At 40.9% G+C, this 24,755-nt stretch overlaps 1 protein-coding gene across 1 annotated transcript in view; it reads left to right on the top strand.

Annotated features, from left to right (window-relative positions):
- The window catches only part of LOC124718918 (angiotensin-converting enzyme-related protein-like), a 371,244-nt gene that overhangs the window by 318,348 nt on the left and 28,141 nt on the right, over positions 1–24,755 (top strand). Inside the window, exons 7-10 of the mRNA XM_047244572.1 lie at positions 1,722–1,819; positions 5,447–5,601; positions 10,654–10,784; positions 15,795–16,029. Coding sequence (XP_047100528.1) covers positions 1,722–1,819; positions 5,447–5,601; positions 10,654–10,784; positions 15,795–16,029 — 619 coding nt within the window. The remainder of the gene's footprint in view (positions 1–1,721; positions 1,820–5,446; positions 5,602–10,653; positions 10,785–15,794; positions 16,030–24,755) is intronic.

Raw genomic sequence — 24,755 nt, 5'->3', positions numbered from 1 at the left:
ACATTGGCACGTGTATAGGTTGTCAGCTATGGAGGCCCATCGTGAGTGTTCAGTGCACTGTATGTTCACACACACTTGCACTCTGCCCAGCATTAAAGTCTGATGTTAGTTCTCACACATTTTACCTGTCTGCCCAGCCTACATCATTCAACATCTGTAATGTCTGGATGTGGTTGCACCTCGGTTTCACCACGTGTTGAAGACACTCGCCACAGCATCCCTCAAACACCAAACAAGTCGTGCAGTTTCTGAAACGCTAGCGCCGAGCCTCTGGGCCGTCACAATCTGCCCTTGCTCGAACGCAGCTAGATCGCACGCCTCCCCCACTCTACAGACAGATGTCATGCTCACTGAGGCTACTTGTAGCGTGCGTGTGTCTGACTAGCAGCCATTCCTCTCCAGGTGATGCTGCTGTCGTGCGGATGGGATTATATCGATAGTAGGTGTGGTCATAATGTTCTGGCTGATGAGAGTGTATGTGACAAGCTACCTGTCACACTGTGAAAACATTAATAATTATGAAAAATATAAAAAATACTATTACCAGAGCAAAAGATCATACATAATGTGATGGTATTTTATTCATAATTGATAGTGTAGGAACTGGCTCTGACCATCAGAGAAGAAGATACTCCCTACTGGTAATTTTATTTCTTGTATTTTCATATTTTACAATATGATGTGCGACTCTTGTCACTTTTGTGTGTGACAGTTCTCTTTGAGCAAGGCACATTCAAAAAGAAATGAGGTTGGAGGAATAATTACAGAAACCAGTACCTGCATGTTAGAAGTGTTGACCCTGGCTGTTGAGACACTTGTCCCACTGTGACACAAGGCGGTGAATGGCTGTCTCATAAAATTCCTGGGGCTGTGATGTTAACCAGTTCCTCAAGTGCAGCTGGAGGTCGTCATCTGAGGCGAGTCGTTTGCCCCTCGGAGCCTTTTTAAGGGCACTTTGGCTTTCACTGTCACTCGGCAGTCCTGGGTAATGAGTGCATCCACCAGCTGGACGATGTCATCGGTAATGCAGTGTGGTGCTCCAGACCGTGCATCGTCAGCTAACGACACCCGTCCTTCGCTGAAGTGCTTGTGCCACGCCTTGACCCTTGCAGGGTTGTACAGTGTTTGCCATACAAGTTTTGTCAATGACTGTCCATTCCTCCTACTCCTTCCGCTGTCAGAAAATGAACAATACCTCTTTCATCTGCTTTTGACGCCTCCATGTCACTGTTTGCAATGCAACTGGCAGAGTTGGATGAGTGATGCATGCTGCTGCTAGCTCTGCATAGTGTAGTGACGTGCACATGTGCCCTCTAGCAACGGGCTGTGAACTTTCATGCTCTCATTACACACAGCCAGATATTACCCTCCTGTCACCGGTTTGCGCATTCCAGACTCCGGCTCATTTCTTTTTGAACGCCCCTTATATTTTAATGGTAATGTATGACTATTTAAATGGATGAACCATTTCGTGTGCAAAGTAGCTGACTGGTACTTGCTGAAACAAAGCCATGTGAACAAGTTATGAGATGTACTGGGATAGCTCCAGATGCAAGAGCACTGCCAATGAGAATGAAAGCTCCAGGGCAGAGCCCTAGTCTGTCACACTGTTTGTCTGCCAGGAAGTTTCAAAACAACACAAATTCTTGGAAAAAATTTAAGGAGACAGTGAAGTAAATTTCTCCTGCGTGGGTATTGACACATGTTCCCTCTGGTTAAAGGTTCATTTGTTGGAGATGATTGGCTGAGGATAGCAGATTTGGTGACTCCGCCATTGGATGAAGCCTACAAGAATCTTAGCAATTCATTAAGGAAGAAGGTAAGGCAAGCCTAATTAAATACACAGATAAGTTTAGAAAGTAAGGTTGTTTGGCACAGTTGTCTCGATGTCCCCGACAGGTATGTTCGACCATCTAACTGGAAACTTTCATTGTTTCCTCCATGCACAGTGGCATCTCTTCCTTTGTGAAGACTGGGAGTTGATTTACTTCTTAGGCAACCTCTATACTTCTCATCTTTGCACTTGAAATCAGAACACCAAATGTATTTTATAACAGTATACTTTCATACTTATACTTTCAGTAAGTTAGATATGAGTAATAAGAGAGAGAAATGCTGGAGCTGCATTTCTTCACTTTAAAAAAGAATAAGTTTTGTATGAGCAGCAGATTCTCTTCAGTTTTTAGGAAGAGTTGGGAATAGCTTTAAAGAAACTAGGACAATTATAAATTAAATGCTAACAGAAACCATCTCCAAAGTAAAATTTTGTATTAGTTAGGTTGGGAGATAGATTAGGAAAAGATAATGAGATTGTTTAGGGAAGCCACAAGAGGAGTAGTAGAAGGAAACTGTCTAGGTCCAAAGAAGCAGGTTTTGAAGGTGGAGGTGTGAAGGTGGAATGTCCACCATTTACTGATAATTTTACATGCTTGGTAAACAATAGACAAAACTCTAATGTTTGAAAAAGTACATGAAATAGCAGTGAAAACAAGACTTGACATCTCTTTCGAGGAGGAGGAGGAGGGAGGGAGGGGGGGGGGGGGGAGGGAGGGAGAGAGAGAGAGAGAGAGAGAGAGAGAGAGAGAGAGAGAGAGAGAGAGAGAGAGAGAGAGAGAGTCCACAGAATACATGAATACAAATATGAAGGTTTGGAAAAATCAAGAGAAGATATATATTAAATTAAAGTGTCTTGGTGATTGGCTTTTACTGAATGGACTCAATAAAAAGAAAATGTAGGATGAGCCAGAAAGATAGAACCAGCATACAGATTAGTGTCGAACAGATGTAAGAAAAGAAAAATCTCGCACAGTGCGAAGACCAGGCACTGTACCACAGTTGTTCAGCTAGAAGGACTTCACAATTCAATATTCATGATACTGAATGAGAAAGATGAAGTGGAAGAACTAAAGCCAGAGGAAAGAAAAATGTAAAGGAATATCCTCGGATAGGAAAAAGAAATGATAGTATATGGAAGAAAGGTAAAGATGAAACCCTTCCTCTGGCTTTAGTCCTTCCATTTCTCCTTTCTTATTCAGTACCAAGCATTCTGAAATGCAAAGTGCTTCTGGCTGAACAACTGATCTTTGCACTATACGAGACTGTTCTTTTCTTGTCTCTATTCTGTATGAATCAGTCTGCTAGTTCTGACATTCTGGAGACAATTGGACATTATATGCAAGAGAAGGCTGAAATTTTATGGGCACCTCTTCAGGATTAGTGAATGCAGATTGACAAAAATTCTTCAGCTACATCACCAAGCTAATGGCAGACACAAAATGGCCTGAGGAGTTCGGAAAGGACGCGGAGGAAGTTGGGATCAGTCAGAAAGAGAATTGAAATCTAATAATAAAGAAGAAAGTGTGATTCTACACAAATGAGATGAATAACTGCAAAGTTTTTCAATGCAGGAAAAAGGAAGAACAAAAAACTGAGAGGAGTGGGTTCTCTTTAGCTAGTTCATTAACACAACAAAAATGTTCAACTGAAATAACTTATTTTTTACAGTACTGTTGGAAGAAACATAAGCTATGAAATATTAGAAAGAAGAAAATGACACTTTTATACTTATACATTGACTTTTAGCAAATATTATCCATATTAGCAGGAAATAGAGAAAATTGAAGATAGCCACAACAGAAGGAAAGAAACACAACATGAACCTTACAATCATATTAATTCATTTAGGTCTGACATAATGCACTCATAACTATAAAGAACACTGTTCTGACCATCAGTGACACTTGGAACATATTTAGGACATTTCACAGTTGCTGTTCGTGGTCAAATATAACAGCAGAACCTGCACTGTTGGCTAGAATGTGCTTTTTTGTTCAAGCATATGTCTTTTGCTGTGGTTCCATATTTTTGTACAACCCCTGAATCTATTGATTTATCTGTCTTAGGTCAGTTTGTCAATCTATTAAGTCTAAAATGCCACGCACTAATTACATACTTTGTCCATACTCCTCCACACAAGCAACAATCATGCTAAACTACAATTTCAATCTGTACTTTTTTCACACTTCTGTATCTAGCCTGAGATGGTGAATTTATACCAATACTTCAAAAATTTCCTAAATAAGCTCATTTGAAACAATATAAATATAATGTTAGTCAACAACACATTCTCTTGTACAACTTAACAATTCATATACAAGATGATTTTGCTAAATGCAGACAAAGTGCAGGAAACAATAGGCAAAAGGATAAGGACCAAAAATGTCATATGGGCTTACGGTTGAAAATGCGTTTCGAGGGAGGTACATCCACTCGATGGTGGAGTTAAAAGATGTTTGACAGTGTAGGCTTCAGTAATTGGAAGCGCACGAGTCCACAACAGGCAGGTTGTGTCTGTACTAGCATTTCAACTCCACACTCGGAGAGCAGGGGACTGGAGCACCATCCTGTAGTAGCCACATTACTCTTCGTACCACCAAAGGTATGTTTTCAGGCAGAGAGGCAAGCTCACCCACAAGAAGCGCCGATATGTAGAAGAGTGGCTGGTCCCATGAGGTTGTCACCAATATTCCCACCCACACACTGAAGCTGAACCAGTGCCGGAACCCACAAAGAGGCCCATTTTAAACTCTGCCAGGTACCTGTAATGCTGTTTCAGATGGGTATACAGTATTTGTGTCTCATTTACAGTGATTGTTCAACACCAGACATATTAACAGCCTACCACACCTCATAAAAATGAACAACACTAGCACATCTGGTGTACATTCCACCTGTCACAGAGAACCGGATCTAGAGTCATTTACATTCCTCCTGATGGTATGAAAAAAGTTACGTTGACATCTCGCCATGTCTTCTGCATGCTTTGCTTTATTTTGTCAAGCAGTGCAGTTTTCTCAATTGAATTTTCCATTAAATACCTTTAATATTCCTTTTAATTAATTAAGTAGAATCCACATCACTGGAATAAAATTTAAGGAATATTCATGATTAAATTGTTATATAAGTATAGAAACCTTGAAATTAAACTAGCTTCCAAGTTATTGCATATTAGATAACAATCTGGAAATATTTGGTGCTTGAACTTGGTATACATCACTATCCCAGCAAAAGATGATTAGCACCATTGAAATTTTAGCACACTGGATATTAAGAGATTTTAAAAACAGTTCTCTATCTAGCATTATTGGTAAATCAGAAATTCCTCAGCAAAATGAAATACACAATAGGAATCAGCAAAACATAAATTGCTGTCTGAATAATAATAATTTACAAATTGTAGACAGTGAGGTAGCTCTTATAAGATAATTGCAAACAGAAAGCACTTTTCAGAAAGGAAAATAAGCATTTATCGAGCTTGGGGAGGTATCCTCAGGATATCGCTGGTGTAATATAATGATGAAGTGTTGGCATACTGTGTGTGCTACTGCTGCTCTTCATTTTTCAGTGAAGTATTTGTTTCTAACTTGCTCAGTTGTTTCTCTCACAGAGTTGGAAGGGGCAGCACTTGTACGGGGTAGCAGCAGGCGTCGGGAGCAAGATGGGGCTGCCGTCGCTGAAGAAGTCTCCGTTCTGGGAGAACGCCCACTTCAACGGTAGCTGTCCGGCAGCTGTGCTTCCGTGGTGCACTGAGAATTATGTGAGGTGAGACTGGATGTGCTAGCTTGCTTGTAGCACTCCTCATCGAAATTGTATTGTTAGCTGCAAATTTATATATTTCTTGTGTCATTGGAGTGGATTTGGATTGTGGATAAAAATTTGCCAGAAATGAAAGTACTGAGTCACACATTTAATTTGATGTATGTTTCATTAACTTTGGTAGGAAAGAAGAATATTAATTTTTCTTATTAATATGCCATGCAGTATTATTTTTGTAATAATAAACAAACACTGTCTGGATCACAAGTTTTTATTTACTGACTACCAGATTCAATCTACAATCCAGATCATTTTCAGGTCTGATGCTGCAAAGTGCAGTTTGTCAGTGCCACGTCGTAGGAACCATGATGTCTCATTATACTGATAAATGAACATCATCTCAGTCACAACAACTTGGTGATGGTCAGCAGTGCGGATTGAAACTGGTAGCTAGTAAATGAAAATTTCTAATCCAGATGGTGTTCGTTTATTCTTATAACAAGAGGTTTCCTACAACATGGCAGTGACTGTGAAGAGCATTAGTTTTGTGATTGAAAGGCTCATTTGCTTTTTCTCATGTGAGAACAGCAAATGCAGAAATGTTGCAATGAGAGTACCCAGTACACCACACACATCCTAGATGAATGCATCCTTAGTGGAACTGTGTAGGAAAGTCAGTGTCTTGTCATGATCTTAATTTTTCCAGTTAGGCCATATGTATACCAAAATTGGTTGAAATTGTTCCAGATGTTATGGATATATGGCCACTAGCTAATATACTGCAGGCAATTATTTGTTATTTTGTAGTTATCATTTCTGGAAAGCTCTTGAAACATATTGTGTCTGTGATATTTGTCTGTTCTGCAATATCAGTATCTTTGAAATAACTTGTGTTCGTAATGTCTGTACATTCTGGAATATTTGATGTTTGTATAAATACCAGCACTCTGAAATGTTGAATGTTTGTATAAATAGCTACACTTTCCATCGAGGAGTTCAGTTCGGTCCTGTTCTGGCTGTAGGTTAGTGTCAGTAATAAATGTGCTTTCAGCTCTGTGTGTTGTACTTCACTGACAACCCTCCCTTCAGATCTGGACTTGTTGTTTCGAGATGATGTGGTTTGGTGGAGATGCTGCATAGTTAGAAACATCTACATCACCGTGGCTCCAACTAGGGAACATAAAAGCCATCTCCTTCGCAGACAGAAATCAGGGTACACACAGTACATCATTCCTAAGATCTATGTATTGAAGAGACAGACAGATTCCAAAACAGTAGCAAGACAGCTGCACATCGGGCACCTATCAGACTTTTCCAGAGATGCTCATCAGTACCTGACAAAATGGCTGAAAGGATTTGAATGAATCACAGAATACAACAGGTGGGATGACATGTTGTGTTATCTGAAATGGACTGCACAGCCAAGCAGTGGTTTGACAGCAACAAAGAGAATCCCAGTAGCTGGAAAAAATTCCAGGCTAAATGGAAGAAAATGTTTGGCGACAATCAACAGCAAGTCCACTTAGCTGGACGACGACTGAAGAACAAGGCCCAGTGAAATGAACTTACATACAGAATGTTTTGGCCCTGCGCCATAGCGTGAATCCGAATATGACAGAAAGTGACAAAATCTCATACGTGATGAAAGTACTTGCAAGAGATATGTACCAAGTTGTTCTGGTAAAGGGTGTTGGGGTGCAGAGGAATTGATCGAGTGATGCTAGCGAATTGAGAAAATGCAACAGAAGTGTCACACGAAAGAAGTGTGACGGACTGCCAAATGTAGCCCCTATGGTAGTGATGGAAGACCATGAGCTTGTCTCTCTCATATGCCAGATAGTAATAGAAGAGATACAGCAGTTTTTGGCAACCAGAAATGTTGGTTCAAGTACACAAATTATAGCAGCCATGAATATCAACTGTGTGCATCGGGAAGTAATACAGAATGTTGAAGAAGGGGTATATCAGTCTGCAGCATCAGTTGCTGCCAGCAGTCAAACTGGTGATGAAGAAAGGACTCAGCCACCTTGGACTTATCCCACAACTATCAAATTATAACCTAACATCCGATCAATGCAGGTGCAACCAACTCCTCCAACAAATCGAATGCCCTGTAAAACAACAGACATTTGGACAGAGGACAACACACCAGTGTGTTTCCGTTGTGGGTGCACTGTACATGTTGTACACTTCTGCAGAGAAATAAGATGAAGTTTCAATGCTGCTATGCTGCTATATGTCACCGATTAAAACAGTTCTATTCACACCACGCCAGTCAACTGCAGTGATTACAGGCGACCTGTGGGATGAAGCCCAACCCTGTACCCTGGACAGGATGATTCCTGGCATACCTTAGCCTTTCCCCATCACTGTAAAGAGGTATCAGCCAGCCACCTAGCTGCTAATTTCAGGAAAACTAAGTGATGCAACAAACTTTTTAAAAGACAGTTTTGAAGCACAGAACAGTCCTTGTGGTGATCTCTGATTGTGGAAAGATTTTCCAGTCAAGATTAGTATCAGAGGTAATTTGATATTGCGACATCACCCACAAGGTGACAACTGTCTACAATCCATAGATGAATGGCATCACAGTACACTTTAATAAGACATAAGCAAGTATATTATTGATGTACTTTGATGTCGGAGATATTGGGTTACAATGTTGCCCATCATGACATTCACATACAACACAGTAAAGCAAGACACTACTTTCTTCACATCATTCCTTCTGCTCCACGGTTGTGAGGTCAAAACGACAATGGATATACTGTTCTCTTTTCAACCGGATGACACTTAGGATGACTTTGAAAAAACCTCACCACCAGTATTAAAGAAGCAAGGCAGCTGGTTTGCATATGGACCATTGATGCAGATGAGAAAGATCCATACTGCTATGACACCAAACACTGGCCATTAAGGTGTAGCGCAGGAGATTTGGTCTGGATCTTTACTGGAAAGTGCGACTGTCATAAAAGTTACCAAAGTGCTTCCTCGAGTCATAACATATCCTTCATCACTTGCCAGCCATTACAATAAATTGAAGATTAAACTCCTCATGAAGAACACTAAAGCACAGAGATGTCGTCTCTGTGATCCATCTGAAGCCCAGATACAGTCTTAGAGGCCAGGTCAACAATGGTAGGATCAAGGAATGTGAAGACTCACTCAATGTTTGTGATGGTTTCATGCAAGGGGCTACCTTTGACACCCATCGTAATGAGGGGGCTGTAACAGCATGAGCAGAATGTTATCTTCTGTGTAAATAGCAATAAAATAATCACATGTTCACTGTGTTCATGAAACTCAGTTAATACAGTGGACTTGTCGGAGTGTGATGATATTTATGTAGAAGATAACAGTAGCAGTAATCTTTGTATGTGATGAAAATAACTGTCAGTTTTATTTGCTGAAGCACAATTTTCACAGTACTGCACTTGATAATGGCCACAAGGCCCAAATATATTCTGAATTTTTTGGATAAATAGTTTTACTGTCAAAAGCATTTATGTTCTTCAGAAAACCTGTGGTTATATTTTTTAACACATGCCAAGATGACACTGTCTACTTAAGACACACAGATTGTTTTAACTAGCCATTGTCATCTTGGTGTGTAAGTAAGTTAAATGACTGTGTTTCTCAAATGTAGGCCCTGTTAACATTTGATTAAATGATGATTATTGTATCAAAATACGTCATAAAATGTCAGTTGCCACTAAACCTGTAACTTCTGCATATTTTTGATGTGTCCATATTAACACTGTTTCAATGTTTAAAACTTCATGTCACAGTTAAAATTTGTAATTAGGCCTAAACATTATAGTTGACATTTATTTACAAGTGCCTGACCTGCAGGAAATGGGGAGAAATGATCAGTGTTCAGGGGTATGACAAGCATGATCATTTGAAGCAAACAATGCTAATTAAGATGGGCTCGTAAAATGCGTAGCTTGAAAGCTATGAGCACTTCTTCATCTTCGTTACTGTAAGCGAATCTGTTCTACTGAGCCAGTGCCATAGCTCTTGAGGTATTAGTTTTAGAGACCTTGTTTACTAGACTGTTTTGCTCCAAATAATCATTATTGTCATATCGCAGAATATTGATTATTCCTGCTGGAACACCATGTTTGTGTTGATCTCCTGTTAGCTCTATTTGGTATGTATTCCACACACTTCAGCAATATTCTAAATGGGTCACACAAGATGTTTTGTAGGTAAGCTCCTTCGTAGAATGACAGTTTTTTTTTTTTTTTTTCTTCCAGTATCCTACCACTGAACTAAAGTGTGTCATCTGCTCTACCTATGACTGAGTGAGCCTCTGTGATCAGCTCATTTCATATCCCCACAAAATGTTATACTTAGGCCGGGGTGGCCGAACGGTTCTAGGCGCTCCAGTCTGGAACCGCGCGACCGCTATGGTCGCAGGTTCGAATCCTGCCTCGGACATGGATGTGTGTGATGTCCTTAGGTTAGTTAGGTTTAAGTAGTCCTAAGTTCTAGGGGACCGATGATCTCAGAACTTAAGTACCATAGTGATCAGAGCCATTTGAGCCATTTTGTTATATCCACATTATTTGAATGAGTTGACTGATTCCAGTTGTGACTCATTGATAATGTAGTCTTAGTATCCTGTGCTTTTCACCACACTGAAGTGCACAACTTAACTGTTTTGAACATTTAAAGCATGTCTCCAGTCTTTGCGGCATTTTGGAATCTTATCAACATCTGCCTGCATATTTGTGCCATATGATCAAGCTTTCTATAATAATTGTTCACATAATGCTGAGTCGGAAGCTTTCAGAAGTCAAGAAGTCTGGCATCTATCACATTGGTTTGATTTGTGGCTTTAAGGACGTCTAATGATAAAATATAGGTTGAGGCATGGTGACTAATGTTATACTTAACTGCGATTTTGAATGCAAAATATTACTCGCCTAAAGCAAATAAGTGATAAATCAGACTACAGTAAAATTGTAATCTATAGTTTGTCTTAGTAGTAATAGAAAAGCAATCTCACTACATACAGTGTTTTTGGAATGTGCGATTTCTTGTCTCCAACAGGATTCAAACATGTGACGAAGTGGACGTGCACACTTATTTGGATGCCCACAGAGTCACCATGCATGCCCTTTTCCACCAGCTATCTGTACACAATGGCCGATACATCCTCCGCCAGCTGAACAGGCATTCAGGTGGGTGACAGTGTGAATCAAAAGAGAAATCTGTTTTTCTATACATCTTAATGTACTTATCCTTCCTTCCATGAGGTAACTTCAACTAGTCATCCACTGTTCTGTTTCTCAGGGTGTTTGAAAGTGATGCAGAATGTAAATTTATTACAGTGCTGTGCTTTGCAGAAGACAAGTGCATCTGTACGAGAGATATCGCACACATCTCTGTATGCGACGTCTGAAATTTGTCTATTAATGGACAGTCTTACTATTGTGATGACTACAATGTTTCCTCAGATTATTTTCGCCTCCTCTGTGAGATTATGCCTGTAATGTATTTAAAGTGGTGCAATGAAGCAATCTTACAAATTTGTTACCTCTATTTCATTTAGAGACTGGACACTATGATTAAGCAGATGTTAAATTTAAAACTTTCTCAGTAAACAGAGGAATGAGGTTGTGGGTTTATAGTGTGAAGTACATTTGTAGAGGTAGTGTTGAATAGTGGCAAGACCGTTGGCATGAGTGGTATTGGTGTATTGGGAGGTGGCATTGACAGTGACTAGTAGGGATCCATGAAATAAAGGGGTGGGGACAGTGGAGAGCTGGTGAAGAAAGTAATTGCTATCTTTGATGCAGGAGGCTAGCTAGATTACAGGCAGTTGGTTGGAAGTGTTGGTCAATGGGGGCCAAAATTCTTTCAGTGGTGGCATAACAACAGACCGCAGTGTGGTGCCCAGGATTGTAGCATTTGTGGATTTTGGGGAGTATGTGGAAGGCGTGTGTGCAGGCTGTAATAGGGGTGAGGAGGGAAATGGACTCAGGGGAAAGATTCTGGGAAGGGCCTAAGTCTTTAAGCAGAGATTGGAGGTTATATTAAACTTCTGGCAGAGTTTATAAGTGGAGGCCTTTTACTACCAGATAGTCGCTGCAATTCATAATGACAGTGGTGGGACCTTTGTTTGCAGGCAGAATGATTAGAAGAGGATTATTTTGAGGCTTTGTATGGCTGTCCTTTCTTCTGCTGAAATGTTGATGTCCTTATAAAGGGATTTGTAGAAAGATGGTGAGGCAAAGTTGGAGGTAAGGAATTCCTGGAAAGTGAACCAGGGAACGATTAGTCTGAGGTTGTTATTAATATTTTCTGTAGAACTTAAACATTAGAACACCATTCGCAAATGAGACATTAGGCCTATTTTTCACTGTATTGAGGATTTTGTAGCACAGAGGAAACAGCATGTTATCTTGGATGGTAAGTCATTGAAAGAAGTAGAAGTATCATCAAGCATGCTCCAGTGAAGAGTATTGGAGCCCTTCTTGCTTATCTCTTATATTAATCAGCTACAATTGCCTCTGCACAGGCACCAATTCAGCCGAGCTCATCAAAGCAGTCACTGCGGACTTCACATCAACACAACATTGTTACAGCTTGCATTTCCTTTATCAGGATGATATTTCCTGCATTCTGCCCTACATTAAGTTGGACTATCAACCCATTAAAAGTTGAAAATTTTTATCACAACTGGACGAAGAATGTCAGGTCATTACTAGTTATTGTTTGAAATAAATATGTATCCCTGAAGATGTTGCTTTAACAGAGTGAAACTAGTCAGCTCATAAATAAAGATTTATCATACAGCCAAAGCAGTCTTTTTCATCAGGGTACAATTCTACAGCAGTGTATGTCCGCAATACAAAATTTTGCTGTAAACAGTTGGTGTTGCTGCCTTCGGTGCTGAAGGACCTGGGTTTAATTCCCAATGCTGTTTACGAGGCAGGAAAAGGAGCGATCTATGATCATGGGCTGTGAGATCAGCATGTCTCCAGTCTCTCCAATTGTTATTGCCATTAGAGGAATTCTGATGATGCCACAACGTACTTCTTCATTCGAGCAGTACCTCATTTGGCTGCAAGGGCTGGGTGGACCCTCTGTCAAACCTCACCATCTCATAAAAAAATCTGAGGAGATACTGGGATACTGTAATGATAGCAACATTCTTGAGAGCCCGTGTGTGTGTGTGTGTGTGTGTGTGTGTGTGTGTGTGTGTGTGTGTGTGTGTGTGTGTGTGTGTGTAAAGAGAGAGGAGAAGATTGACATGACAGTGGTTGTGGCTGTGGGGAAAGAACAGAATATAGAGATCTTTGCCAGTGAAAATGAGAGTGACGTTCTGCAGTAGGGAGACTGATGAGAATTGACTGCACAGAGTGTAGGACTGATGGCTATTGTTATAGAAGGTAGACCATTAGCTGTCTTTTGATGTCTTGGAAGGAATTTAATTTCTGGAATATTTCCAAAGGCAAGTTCCTGATGCAGAAAATGATTTAGAAAATATGGTACTGCTATGTGATGCTACAGGGAGAATTTTACTTTGTTGAGGACAGGTATTTATGCTGTGCTGTTCAGAAAGTAGAATAAGAGTTGAAAACAAATAGAGCAAATGTAGAGTACGGTAGCCTCTGCATTTATCAGCACACAACCATGATAATTGTTTGTAGGCAGGTGTGATATGTTCATAAAAGCACGCTTTGCAAATGTATTGTATACAAGGATTCGTTGCCAGTTCCAGCCTGCTTGAGGATTCAGACAAAGATCCTCAGATAATGGCATCACCATAGTAGAGTAAGGGGAATATTAGGGTCTCTACACTCAAAAGGAAATTGTTATGACTCGCCGATCTTTCAAAGTGCCGCCACGCAGTTACGCACATCTATACATGCGGCGCTGTCTGCCAGCCGTGCAGAAGCAGCGCCACCTAAGCGGCCAGCCAGCCAGCGGCCGCTAGACTCAGACTCAGTTATGATTTGACTTTTAAAGTGTACACCCGTCTTACTCTGTTTACTTGATCTGTGACTTTTGTGTATTGCGTCTGTCTTGAAATATATTTGTTCAACTTGAAGTTATAATAGAAATAAGTTTTCATATTTCGGTAGTGAAGTGACACTGACACCTTCTTACAGATGGCAGCTACGTGTTCAGGCTAAATGATGGTCCTCCTTTTTTGGAGAAGAGGAAGAGGTTATTTCTGTGACATTTAGGATTAATGCTGAAAGACTGAAGACTAAGGACTCTCATGGATATGATAGAGTACCCAGCAGAATATTGAAGTACTGTGCTGCACATGCTAGCCTTGTACTTAGCCATATTTTTAATTTTTCCTTTAAGAATGATCAGTTTCATGAAAGATTAAAGTACTCATTAGCAAAGCTGCTTTATAATAAGGAAGAAAGGGAGAATATATACAATTTTAGACCTATTTCTATGCTGTCACTGTTCACTAAAGTTACTCTAAAGGCTGTGTATGTAAGGATAATAGTTAGGTTTTAGAATTGGTTTAACAACTAAAAATGCTACTTTCTCTTTTCTGTGTGATGTGCTGATTGGATTAAACGAAAGATTTTGAGCACTAGGCATTTCTTTTATTTAACTAAGGCGTTTGATTGTGTTGATGACAAAATATTGCTCCAGAAGTTGGACCATTACAGAATACGGGAAGTAGCTCACAATTGGTTCACCTCTTACTTTAATAACAGACAGCAAAAGGTCATTCTCCAGTGTTGAGAATGCCTATGATGTGGGGTGCTACAGGAATCAGTGCTGGGGCCACTACTGTCACTTATTTATAAAATTAACGATGTGCCCTCTAATATTACAGGTGATTCTAAAATATTTCTGTTTGCTAATGACTCTAGCTTGGCAGTAAAAGATATTGTGTGCAATCTTGGTACTGTTTCCAATAGCGCAATATATGACCTAAGTTCATGGCTTGTAGAAAATAAACTAATGCCAAATCACAGTAATACTCAGTTTTTACAGTTTCTAACACACAGTTCAACTAAACCTGACATTTTAATTTCACAGAATAGGCATATGATAAGTGAAACAGCACCGTTCAAATTTCTAGGTGTTCAGATAGATAGTAAACTGTTGTGGAAAGCCCACATTCAGGATTTTGTTCAAAGACTTAATGCTGTCATTTTTACTATTTGAATGGTATCTGAAGTAAGTGATAGTATGACATGAAAAGTAGTTTCCTTATGACATATGGTATTATATTTTGGGGTAAGTCTTCCCATTCTCAAAGGCTAGTTTTGGCTCAGAAATGGGCTGTTCGAGCAATAGGTGGTGCAAGTTTGTAAACCTCTGGTTGATCCCTGTTCATTAGTCTGGGTATTCTGACATTGGCCTCTCAACATACATATTCTTTACTGTCATTTCTTGCTAACAATGTGAGCTCATTCCCAAGAATTAGCAGCTTTCACTCAGTTAATACTCGGCAGAAATTCAGTCTGCATTTGGATCGCACTTCCTTGACTCTTGCGCAGAAAGGTATGTAGTCTACTGCTGCATCCATTTTCAATAAGCTACCACAAGAATTCGAAAATCTTAGCAGTAATCCGTGTGCTTTCAAATCGAAACTGAAAAGTTTCCTCATGTGTCACTCCTTCTATTCTGTCGAGGAGTTGCTTGGAAAATTGAGCTGATTCCTGTGTTACATTGTAGATTGTGTTTACATAAACTTACGGGTTGCCCTTTTTTGGGTTCATAAAGATTTTATTTAATCTATTATTACTTTTATGTTGTAATTTCGTGTACTGACATGTTGCATGACCTTGGAGATTTGCTCCTCAATTTGGTCCTACAGAACTAGACATGTAAAACAAAATAAAATAAAATAAAATAAAATAAGATATTCCCTGAATTGTGCTGTAATAAGTTTTTTGTGAGCGACTTAGATTTCTTGTGTTTCAGACAGGTTAAGTTTCAAAACTATGCTCTGCACCCACACTGACAAGGCAAGTAAATCAGCATTTACGTGTTGGATGGCTGTGCACAAGTATGGTGGACTTGGACTTAGATATCACATAATGTCATCAATGTATAGACAAAGATTTCGTCCAATAGCTTAATATACTTTTAAATGAACTTCACATATGCATCTCTGCTACTCAACACCACCTACATGTGATGTGTAGTAATCTCTTTCATTTCCTGTTGTTGATATTCAGAAGCACAATTGTGATTGTTGACAGCCCTCCTAGAAGCAGTGATGGGCCTCGGCGAGCTGTTAGCCGTGTCGCACCAACAGCTTACGAGGCTCGGCCTCCTCGCAGAGGCTGAGGCGGACTCTGACTCGGGCACCGGGACGGGACCGGACGCACAGTTGAGGCTGCTCGTAGCTCTGCACACACTGCCCAGACTGGCACACGCGTTGGCGACCGATGTCTGGAGAGCGGAGGGTGTGAACTCCACGTGGAACGGCGTCAGGTCAGTCGCCCGGATGTGTCTGGTGGTGGGCTTTTAAGACACTACTCTCAATAATTCAGCCATTTCTTACACTTACGGGTGCTGGATTAGCGGACGTGTCAGATTAGTGAGACTATCTGAAATTTTGTTGAAATCCCAGTGACAGTCAGCTGTTGCACAGCATGTCAGTTCTTCTCGGCGTCGAACGTAAATGCGAATCCAGCCTGATACCTAGGTGCAGGTACTTACGCAAAAAAAATGACACAATTTCAGAGACTTTACTGGTCTCATACAGTTATAATTTTATGTATATAGACTGAAGCAGTCAGAGTTTAATGTAAATGGTCTTCAACTTGAGATCTACCTGCACTCTTTTGTCTTGTTATAAAATTCAAACCTAAGTAGTATCTCAAATCCTTAAGTCCTCCAGATATATTTATTCTTAGCTTGATTTCTTTTGTCCAAGGTTTCAGGTCCATGATTTCATACGTTTGGGATATGAACGCCTGAAAAACAAAGGAAACATATTGTGTAATGTTTGTTTGTTATCATTCAGCTCAAAACTCACGTACTGCTCCAGTCAAACATGGTGTTGCCACCATATTATGAGAACTATCCATGACGTAGATTACATTTTGGTATTTTTTTTAAAAAAGGTATAGGAATAAATGTTTTATTCATTTGAAAGTGACAGTTAAATAGTACATTTCAGCATAATCTCCACACACATTTAGACGCTTATCATACTGGTGAATAGGCTTCAAAATTCCATTGTAGAAATATTCTACTGTCTGAGACTTGAGCCACTTAGTCATGCTCCATCATCTCCAAAGCACGACGTTGCAAGTCAGGTCTTCGTCATTGGAAACAGGTGGTAGTCACTGTGTGACAGGTGAGATTCACCATGTGTGGTCGAGCATTGTTCTGCAAAAACAAAATTTTTGAGCTTAACTTTCCTCTACCCTTATTCTGAATTGTTCTTCTTAAGTTTTCCAAAGTTTGAAAGTACCTCACAGAGTTTGTTGTGCCATGCTAAAGAAAATCAACAAGAAGCGCATCTTTTCTGTCCCATAGGTAGCAATTCAGTCTCACAGTTCAAATTTTTGACCAAATTCTCTTCTCCAGTTAAGATTTGATCAAGTAATGGCCATCAACTTGTTTGTAAGAATCCAGAATGTCAGTAATGGAGCCATACATTGGTTGTTACAGTTTTGTATCAAGATCTTTGATACCCATCTTGTACAAAATTTGTGATAGCCTAGCTTCTGTGCAATGATTTGGTGCAATAGACATCATGAAATTTGTGGAAAATGAAATGAGAGCTCAGGCATTGTGAATCAGCAGTTTTCTTCAATCGTCCCATTAACTTTTGTGACCAGTTCACCAGTTACAGTGTCTGGTCATGCACCTCACTCTTTATTGTGAACATTATTTTGGCCACTTTTAAACCTAATGCATCATTGTTATTCACTCCACCTTCAGTGATTATATTGTTTATGTACACTCCATATAGTTGCTTATAAATTTCAATCAGTTTATGATTTTATGCAAACAAAAATCTTATTATGGACCACACTTCACAACCCACATGATTTTCAGTTGCACCACAGATTTAAAACTCTTGTCCATTATATTACATCAGGACCAACTTTCGCTGTGTGAACATTTAGATTCTTATCAACAAAAGAGCTTCCTTCTGATACGGTCAATTAGTAATCGACTGAGTGTTCATGATTGACCTTTGATTTATGAAAAGAGTGCCTAATTCAGTACAACTATGTCAGTGCTTCACTGAGAGACTCAGATACAGTAAATAAAATTATGGAAAATCAAGGATTGAATGTAACAATATTTTGAAAAAGATCATTGCTACTCACCATATAGCAGAAATGCTGAGTCTCAGAGAGGCACAACAAAAAGACTGTCAGAAAGTGAGCTTTCGGCCAACAAGACCACACACACACACACACACACACACACACACACACACACACACACACACACACACACACACACACAGGCTCAGGCAGCTGCGAACAGCAGTGCATGATGGGAGAGGCATCCAGGTGGGAGGAGGGGGGGTGGTAAGGAGGAGGTTGGGGTAGGGTAGGGAAGGGGAGGGATAGCAGGTTAGGGGTGCGAGAGTGTAAAGTGCTGCTTGCGAGAGCATACGGGGATAGGGTGAAGAGGGGGTATGGCAGTTAGGTGCAATTGACATATTAGACAGAGAGCAAGGGAGGGGGAAAGAGTGTAGCAGAAAAGGAGAGAAGTAAAAAGACTGTGGATGTGTTGATAAAATAGAGGGCTGTGTAATGCTGGAATGGGAACAGGGAAGGGTAAGGACAAAGACTAACAAAGTTTAAGGCCCAAAGGGTTATTGGAACATTGGATATAATGCAAGGAGAAATCACATCTGCACAATTAGAAAAGCCAATATTGTTGGGAAGGAATGATCCATAGGGCACAGGCCATGATGCAGGCATTGAAATCTAGAATGTCATGTTGGGCAGTGTGCCCAGCAATGGGGTGATCCAGCTGTTTCTTGGCCACATTTCGTCAGTGGTCATTTATGCAGGCAGACAGCTTGTTGGTTGTAGAGCCCACACAGAATGTGGCACAGTGGTTGCAGCTTAGTTTGTAGATCACGTGATGGTTTCACAGGTAGCTCTATCTTTGATAGGTTAGGTGGTGTTTGTGAATGGACTGGAGTAGGTAGTGGTGAGAGGATGTATGGGACCGGTCTTGTGTTTACGGATATTAAAGGCATATGAGCTGTGAGGCAAGGGTTTGGAAGCAGGGGTTGTGTAGGAATGGACTAGGATATTGTGTAGGTTTGGTGGGCAGCAAAATACCACTGTGGGAGGGGAGGAAAGGCTAGGGGATAGAACATTTCTCATTTCGGGGCATGATGAGACATAGTCAAAAGCCCGACGGATAATATGATTCAGTTCGTCCAGTCCTGGGTGGTACTGAATCATGAGGGGAATGTTCCTCTGTGGCCAGGCAGTGGGACTGGACGGTGGGTGTACAGATAAGGCATGAGAGAGCTGGTTTTGAACAAGGTTGGGAGGATAATGAAGGTGTGTGAAGGCCTCAGTGGGACCCTCAAGAGAGACTGCTTGTTACCACAGATGCAACGGCCACAGGTGGCTAGGCGGTATGGAAGGGACTTCTTGCTGTGGAATAGGTGGCAGCTAAATTCACTTCACCTGGTCCTTCTCATCCCAACAAGCCACCTTCCATGATGTTGATCTCCACCTCAAAGATGGCTACATCAGTTCCTCTGTCCATATCAGACCTACCAACCACCAGCAATACCTCCACTTCGACAGCTGCCACCCATTCCATATAGACTACTGCCTTCCATACAGCTTAGCCACCTGTGGCTGTCACATCTGTAGTGAGGAGTGGTCCATCTCAAAATATACCAAGGGTCTCACTGAGGCCTTCACACACTGTATTTATCCTCCCAGCCGTGTACAAGAACACATCTCCTGTGCCTTATCTCTCCCACCACCTCCCATACTCCGACCGTCTGGCCACAGAGTAGTATTCCCCTCATGACTCCGTACCACCTAGGACTAGACCAACTGAATCATTTTGTCTGCCAAGGTTTTGACTACCCCTCATCATGCCCTGAAATGAGGGATGTCCTACCCACTATCCTTCCCACCCCTTCCACAGTGGTATTCCACTGCCCACTGAATCTCCACAATATATTCATCCATCTCTACACAACCCCTGCTCCCAACCCCTTGCCTCACAACTCATATCCCTGTAATAGACCTAGGTCCAAGACCTAGATGCAAGACCTGCCCCGTATATGCTCCCACAAACACCTACATCACAAGCATCACTTAGTCCATCAGAGACAGAGCTACCAGTGAAACCAGTCATTTGATCTACAAGCTAAGCTATAATAACTGTGCTGCATTCTGTGTGCGAATGACAACCAACAAGCTGTCTGTCTGCATGAATGGCCACTGACGAAGTGTGGCCAAGAAAAAAGTGGACCACCCTGAAGCTGAACACGCTGCCAAACATGACATCCTTCGTTCCAATGATCGCTTCACAGCCTGTGGCATCTGGATCCTTCCCACCAACACCAGCTTTTCTGTACTGTGCAGATGGGAGTTCTCCCTGCAATATATCCTACATTCCTGGAACACTTCTTGCCTCATCCTTCATTAGACATTGTTCTTACCCAACTGGCCTCCCATTCCAGCACTAAACAGTACTTTATTCTACCAACATACCCACAATCCCTGTAATTCTCTCTTGTTCTGCCTCCCCTCCCCCTCTGCTGCCCTCTGACGGACCTCCTGACTGCACCTACCTACCCTACCCTCCCCTCCCCTCCCCTCTCCTCTCCTCTCCTCTCCTCTCCACCTCGTCTCTGAATGCTCCCACAAGCAGCACTTTACTGTCCCCCACCCCTACCCTGCTATTCCTCCTTTCCCTACCCAAGCCGCCTTCTTACATTCGCCACCCAGTTGCCTTTGTCATCACGCGCTGCTGTTCGCAGTCTGGTCTCAGCAGCCAGAGACTATGGCTGTGTGTGTGTGTGTGTGTGTGTGTGTGTGTGTGTGTGTGTGTGTGTGTGTGTGTGTGTAAGGCCGTGTTGGTCTGTCAGTCTTTTTGTTGTGACTATCTGTGACTCAGCTGCTTCACTTTATCATGAGTAGCAACTACTTCACTTTATCATGAGTAGCAAGTATCCTTTTCAAGATATTGTTAGATATCGTAATTTTTAGTGCAAGTCTTTTTTTATACCTCTTTGGTAAGAAATGATGCAGACAATGCACACACTCACTCCCTGACCCAGTTGGGGATTGAACACTGGGACCACAGGGTCTATAGGCAGCTAACCATTAATTCATGAGCTCCAGACTGATTTCAACAAACCTTTTCTTTAAAGGTCAGGCTGTTCCTGGAAGATGAGAAATGAAAATACATTTGGAATGTTTGGTCTTCTTAGATGAGCTAGCAATTTTCCCTGTCTTGTGCATAAAAATTCATTACATGGAAGGGTCTCCTCAGTACCTTGGACAACCTATACTAATTAAATTTTGCAAAATACTTCAAGCACCTAAATTCAAATGCTCAGGGCAAATCACACAATCTTCAGTATTAAACTGTAAACAAAACACACAAAGAATCTCCAAGTAGCAAAAGACCTACAGAATCACCTGTAACATGAAAAGAAAAAGAAAAAAAAAAAATCAGAATGCAAAACTAAAACACTAGACTACAGTAATCAAACAAACGCATTATATCCACCAGAAACCTTGATAATTAGTGGAAGATGCTATATGCTCAAGAGCCAAAGAAACTGGTATACCTGCCTAATGTAGTGTAGGGCCCCGGCGAGCATGCAGAAGTGCCGCAACACGACGTGGCATTGACTGAACTAATGTCTGAAGTAGTGTTGGAGGGAACTGACACCATTAATCCTGCAGGACTGTTCATAAATCCGTAAGAGTATAAGGGGGTGGATATCTCTTCTTAACAGCACATTACAAAGCATCCCAGATATGCTCAATAATGTTCATGTTTGTGGGGTTTGGTGGGCAGCGGAAGTGTTTAAAACTCATAAGAATGTTCCTGGAACCACTCAATTCTGCACGTGTGGGGTGTCGCATTCTCCTGCTGGAATAGCCCAACTCCTGGAATGCACAATGGACATGAATGGACACAGGTGATCAGACAGGATGCTTACGTACATCTCTCGAGTCAAAGTAATATCTAGATGTATCAGGGGATCCTGTATTACTCCAACTACACACGCCCTACATCATTACAGAACTTCCACCAGTTTGAACAGCCCCCTGCTGACGTACAGGATCCATGGATTCCTGAGGTTGTCCCCATACCCGTACATGCCTGTCTGCTTGATACAATGTGAAACAAAAGTCATCTGACCGGGCAACATGTTTTCAGTCATCAACAGTCCAATTTCAGAGTTAACAGGCCCAGGCGAGGTGTAAAGTTTTTGTCATGCAGTCATCAAGGGTACACAAGTGTGCCTTCAGCCCTGAAAGACCGTATTGATGATGTTTCGTGGAATGGTTCACAAGCTGACCCTTTTAATGTCCCAGCATTGAAATATGCAGCAATTTGCAGAAGGTTTGCATTTCTGTCACACTGAACAATTCTCTTCAGTCATCGTTGGTCCCATTCTTGCAGGATCTTTTTCTGGCCACAGCAGTGTGACGGATTTGATGTTTTACCAGATTCCTGATGTTCGTGGTACACTTGTGAAGTGGTCTTAGTGGAAAATCACCACTTCATTGTTATTTTGGAGATGCCGTATTGTATCGCTCGTGCACCAACTATAACACTATAACTCACGGGAAACGTGCAAGGGATAAGTCCCTGCAGTCACGCTATTCATCTGTGTCCTTGGTGGCTCAGATGGATACAGTATCTGCCATGTAAGCAGGAGTACCCGTGTTCGAGTCCCAGTCGGGGCACACATTTTCAGCTGTCCTCATCGAGGTATATCAACACCACCTGTCGGCAGCTGAGGGTTTCAGTTAATTATCATTTATTCTAGAGAAGCTGCATGGTCATCAATGGTATCCACTCTTTCGTGAATAGTTACTATCTTCTTGTGTGTGTGTGTGTGTGTGTGTGTGTGTGTGTGTGTGTGTGTGTGTGTGTGTAATATATAAACATCACATTCAAACTCACTTAAATCTTGATAACCTGCCATTGTAGCGGCAGTAACTGATCTAGCAACTGCGCAAGACACTTGTTGTCTTATATAGGCATTGCCGACTGCAGCACAGTATTCTGCCTGTGTACATATCTCTATATTTGGTTATAATAGAGGGAAACATTCCACGTAGGAAAAATATATCTAAAAACGGGAGAGGGTAAGGAGTCATTCGTGTGTGTGTGTGTGTGTGTGTGTGTGTGTGTGTGTGTGTGTGTGTGTGTGTGTGTGTGTGTAAGGTAAGCCTTTCCGCTCCCGGGATTGGAATGACTCCTTACCCTCTCCCTTAAAACCCACATCCTTTTGTCTTTCCCTCTCCTTCCCTCTTTCCTGATGAGGCAACAGTTTGTTGCGAAAGCTTGAATTTTGTGTGTATGTTTGTGTTCGTTTGTGTGTCTGTCGACCTGCCAGCGCTTTCATTTGGTAAGTCACATCATCTTTGTTTTTAGATATATCTCTATATTTGAATACACATGCCTCTACCAGTTTCTTTAGCATTTCATTGTTAGTTGTGTATTGGCAAAGGAACATGGTACAATAGGGACCGGCCAAATGAGGCAGTGCATATTCGAGAGAATGAAGTTAACTCTGTCCAGCCATCCTGATTTAAAACTTTTATGGTTTTCTTAAATCATTTCGTGAAAATGCCAGACCATGGCTAACCATTTGTCATATGTATGTGTGTATACTGGAGCTGTCTACTTTTATTGTGTTATGATGACATAGCCTAGATCATTGTGAGGTAATTTGTGGATAAATAAATAAAATAAGGAAGCAGGAAAGGAAAATTTTTGGTCTGGTTTGCATATATGGAATGTGAATGAAAATGAAATATTGCTAATATCAGCATACTGAGAAAAGGTAACACTTTCAGGGGGAGATGAGGATAACACCTGCACACTCAGGTGAGTGAGTACTGGCTAACCAGTGTCAGCTGAATGCTCATTATTTATATTTTATGGATCTCTTTATGAATAAAGAACAGTGAATTCAACAGAACTGGGTCACAAAATTAATGTACATTAATAACAAGCGTGTGTTGTATGTGGGAAATTAATTCGGTGACATTCGAAAGACAGAGTTACAAGATAAGCGTTAATAAAACAAGAGTACTGTGAAACTGTAATGTGAGTTTGCTGGAATTATATTAGAAACTGAGATACTGAAAGCAGTAGAGTCTTGCTATTTGATCAGCAAAATAATTTACAGAACAACTAAAGAGAGTATGAAATATAGACTCAATAGCAAGAAACAGTTACTAAAGAAGATAAATTTGTTAACATTGAATATAAATAGACAGGTCAGAAAGAGTTCTGAAAGTATAGTGTGGCTATAATTAAACTTTCCCTATTTGAGCCACTCTAGACAGGAAACTATTTAACGTATGAACACCTAACTTTATAATAATGATGTTCAGACTATGAACTGCAGGATTTTGAATTAACTGGTGATTTGAGAATTGCTTCTGGAAGAGGCCAAGATTGTTGAAGTAGTTACTGTTGCTATGGCCGAGAATGCTGGATGCAATGCAAGATCTTCAAGCAGTGCACAAGCTGTGTCACAACATGTGAACATATCATGGTCTGTTCAAAAAGTGCTATGAACAATTTTGAAATGGTACTTCTAGTGTGGTTCCAGGCTGTTGTGAATGCAGATGGTTGTGACATTGATCAATGTTTGTATCCTGGAATGTAAACATCCTACATAATTAACAAATGTTAATCTCTCAAGTGGAAATTAAAATGTGTTTCTTTCAGTGATTTATTCATCATGTCTTCCACATGTCCTTACAAATATTTCCGTTAAGTTTTATTCTTGTATGATCACTTGTTTTTCATGGGGATCCTCTCAAGTAGTGAAAATTTAATGACAACCATGCTGTATTTTTGTGGCACATATGGAACTAAAATGTGGATAGTCAGCAGTTCAAACAGGAAGCTTTTGAAATGTGGCGTTACAGAAGAATGTTAGCATGGAAAGGTGTAATAATCAATCTTGTGTTGGATGACTGTAATGTCAACAGTTACTA

The sequence above is a fragment of the Schistocerca piceifrons genome, chromosome 10, assembly GCF_021461385.2.
Source record: "Schistocerca piceifrons isolate TAMUIC-IGC-003096 chromosome 10, iqSchPice1.1, whole genome shotgun sequence".
Taxonomy (NCBI): Eukaryota; Metazoa; Arthropoda; class Insecta; order Orthoptera; family Acrididae; genus Schistocerca; species Schistocerca piceifrons.
The sequence above is the reverse complement of the archived record's forward strand: the minus strand, read 5'-3'. Positions and strand labels throughout refer to the sequence as shown.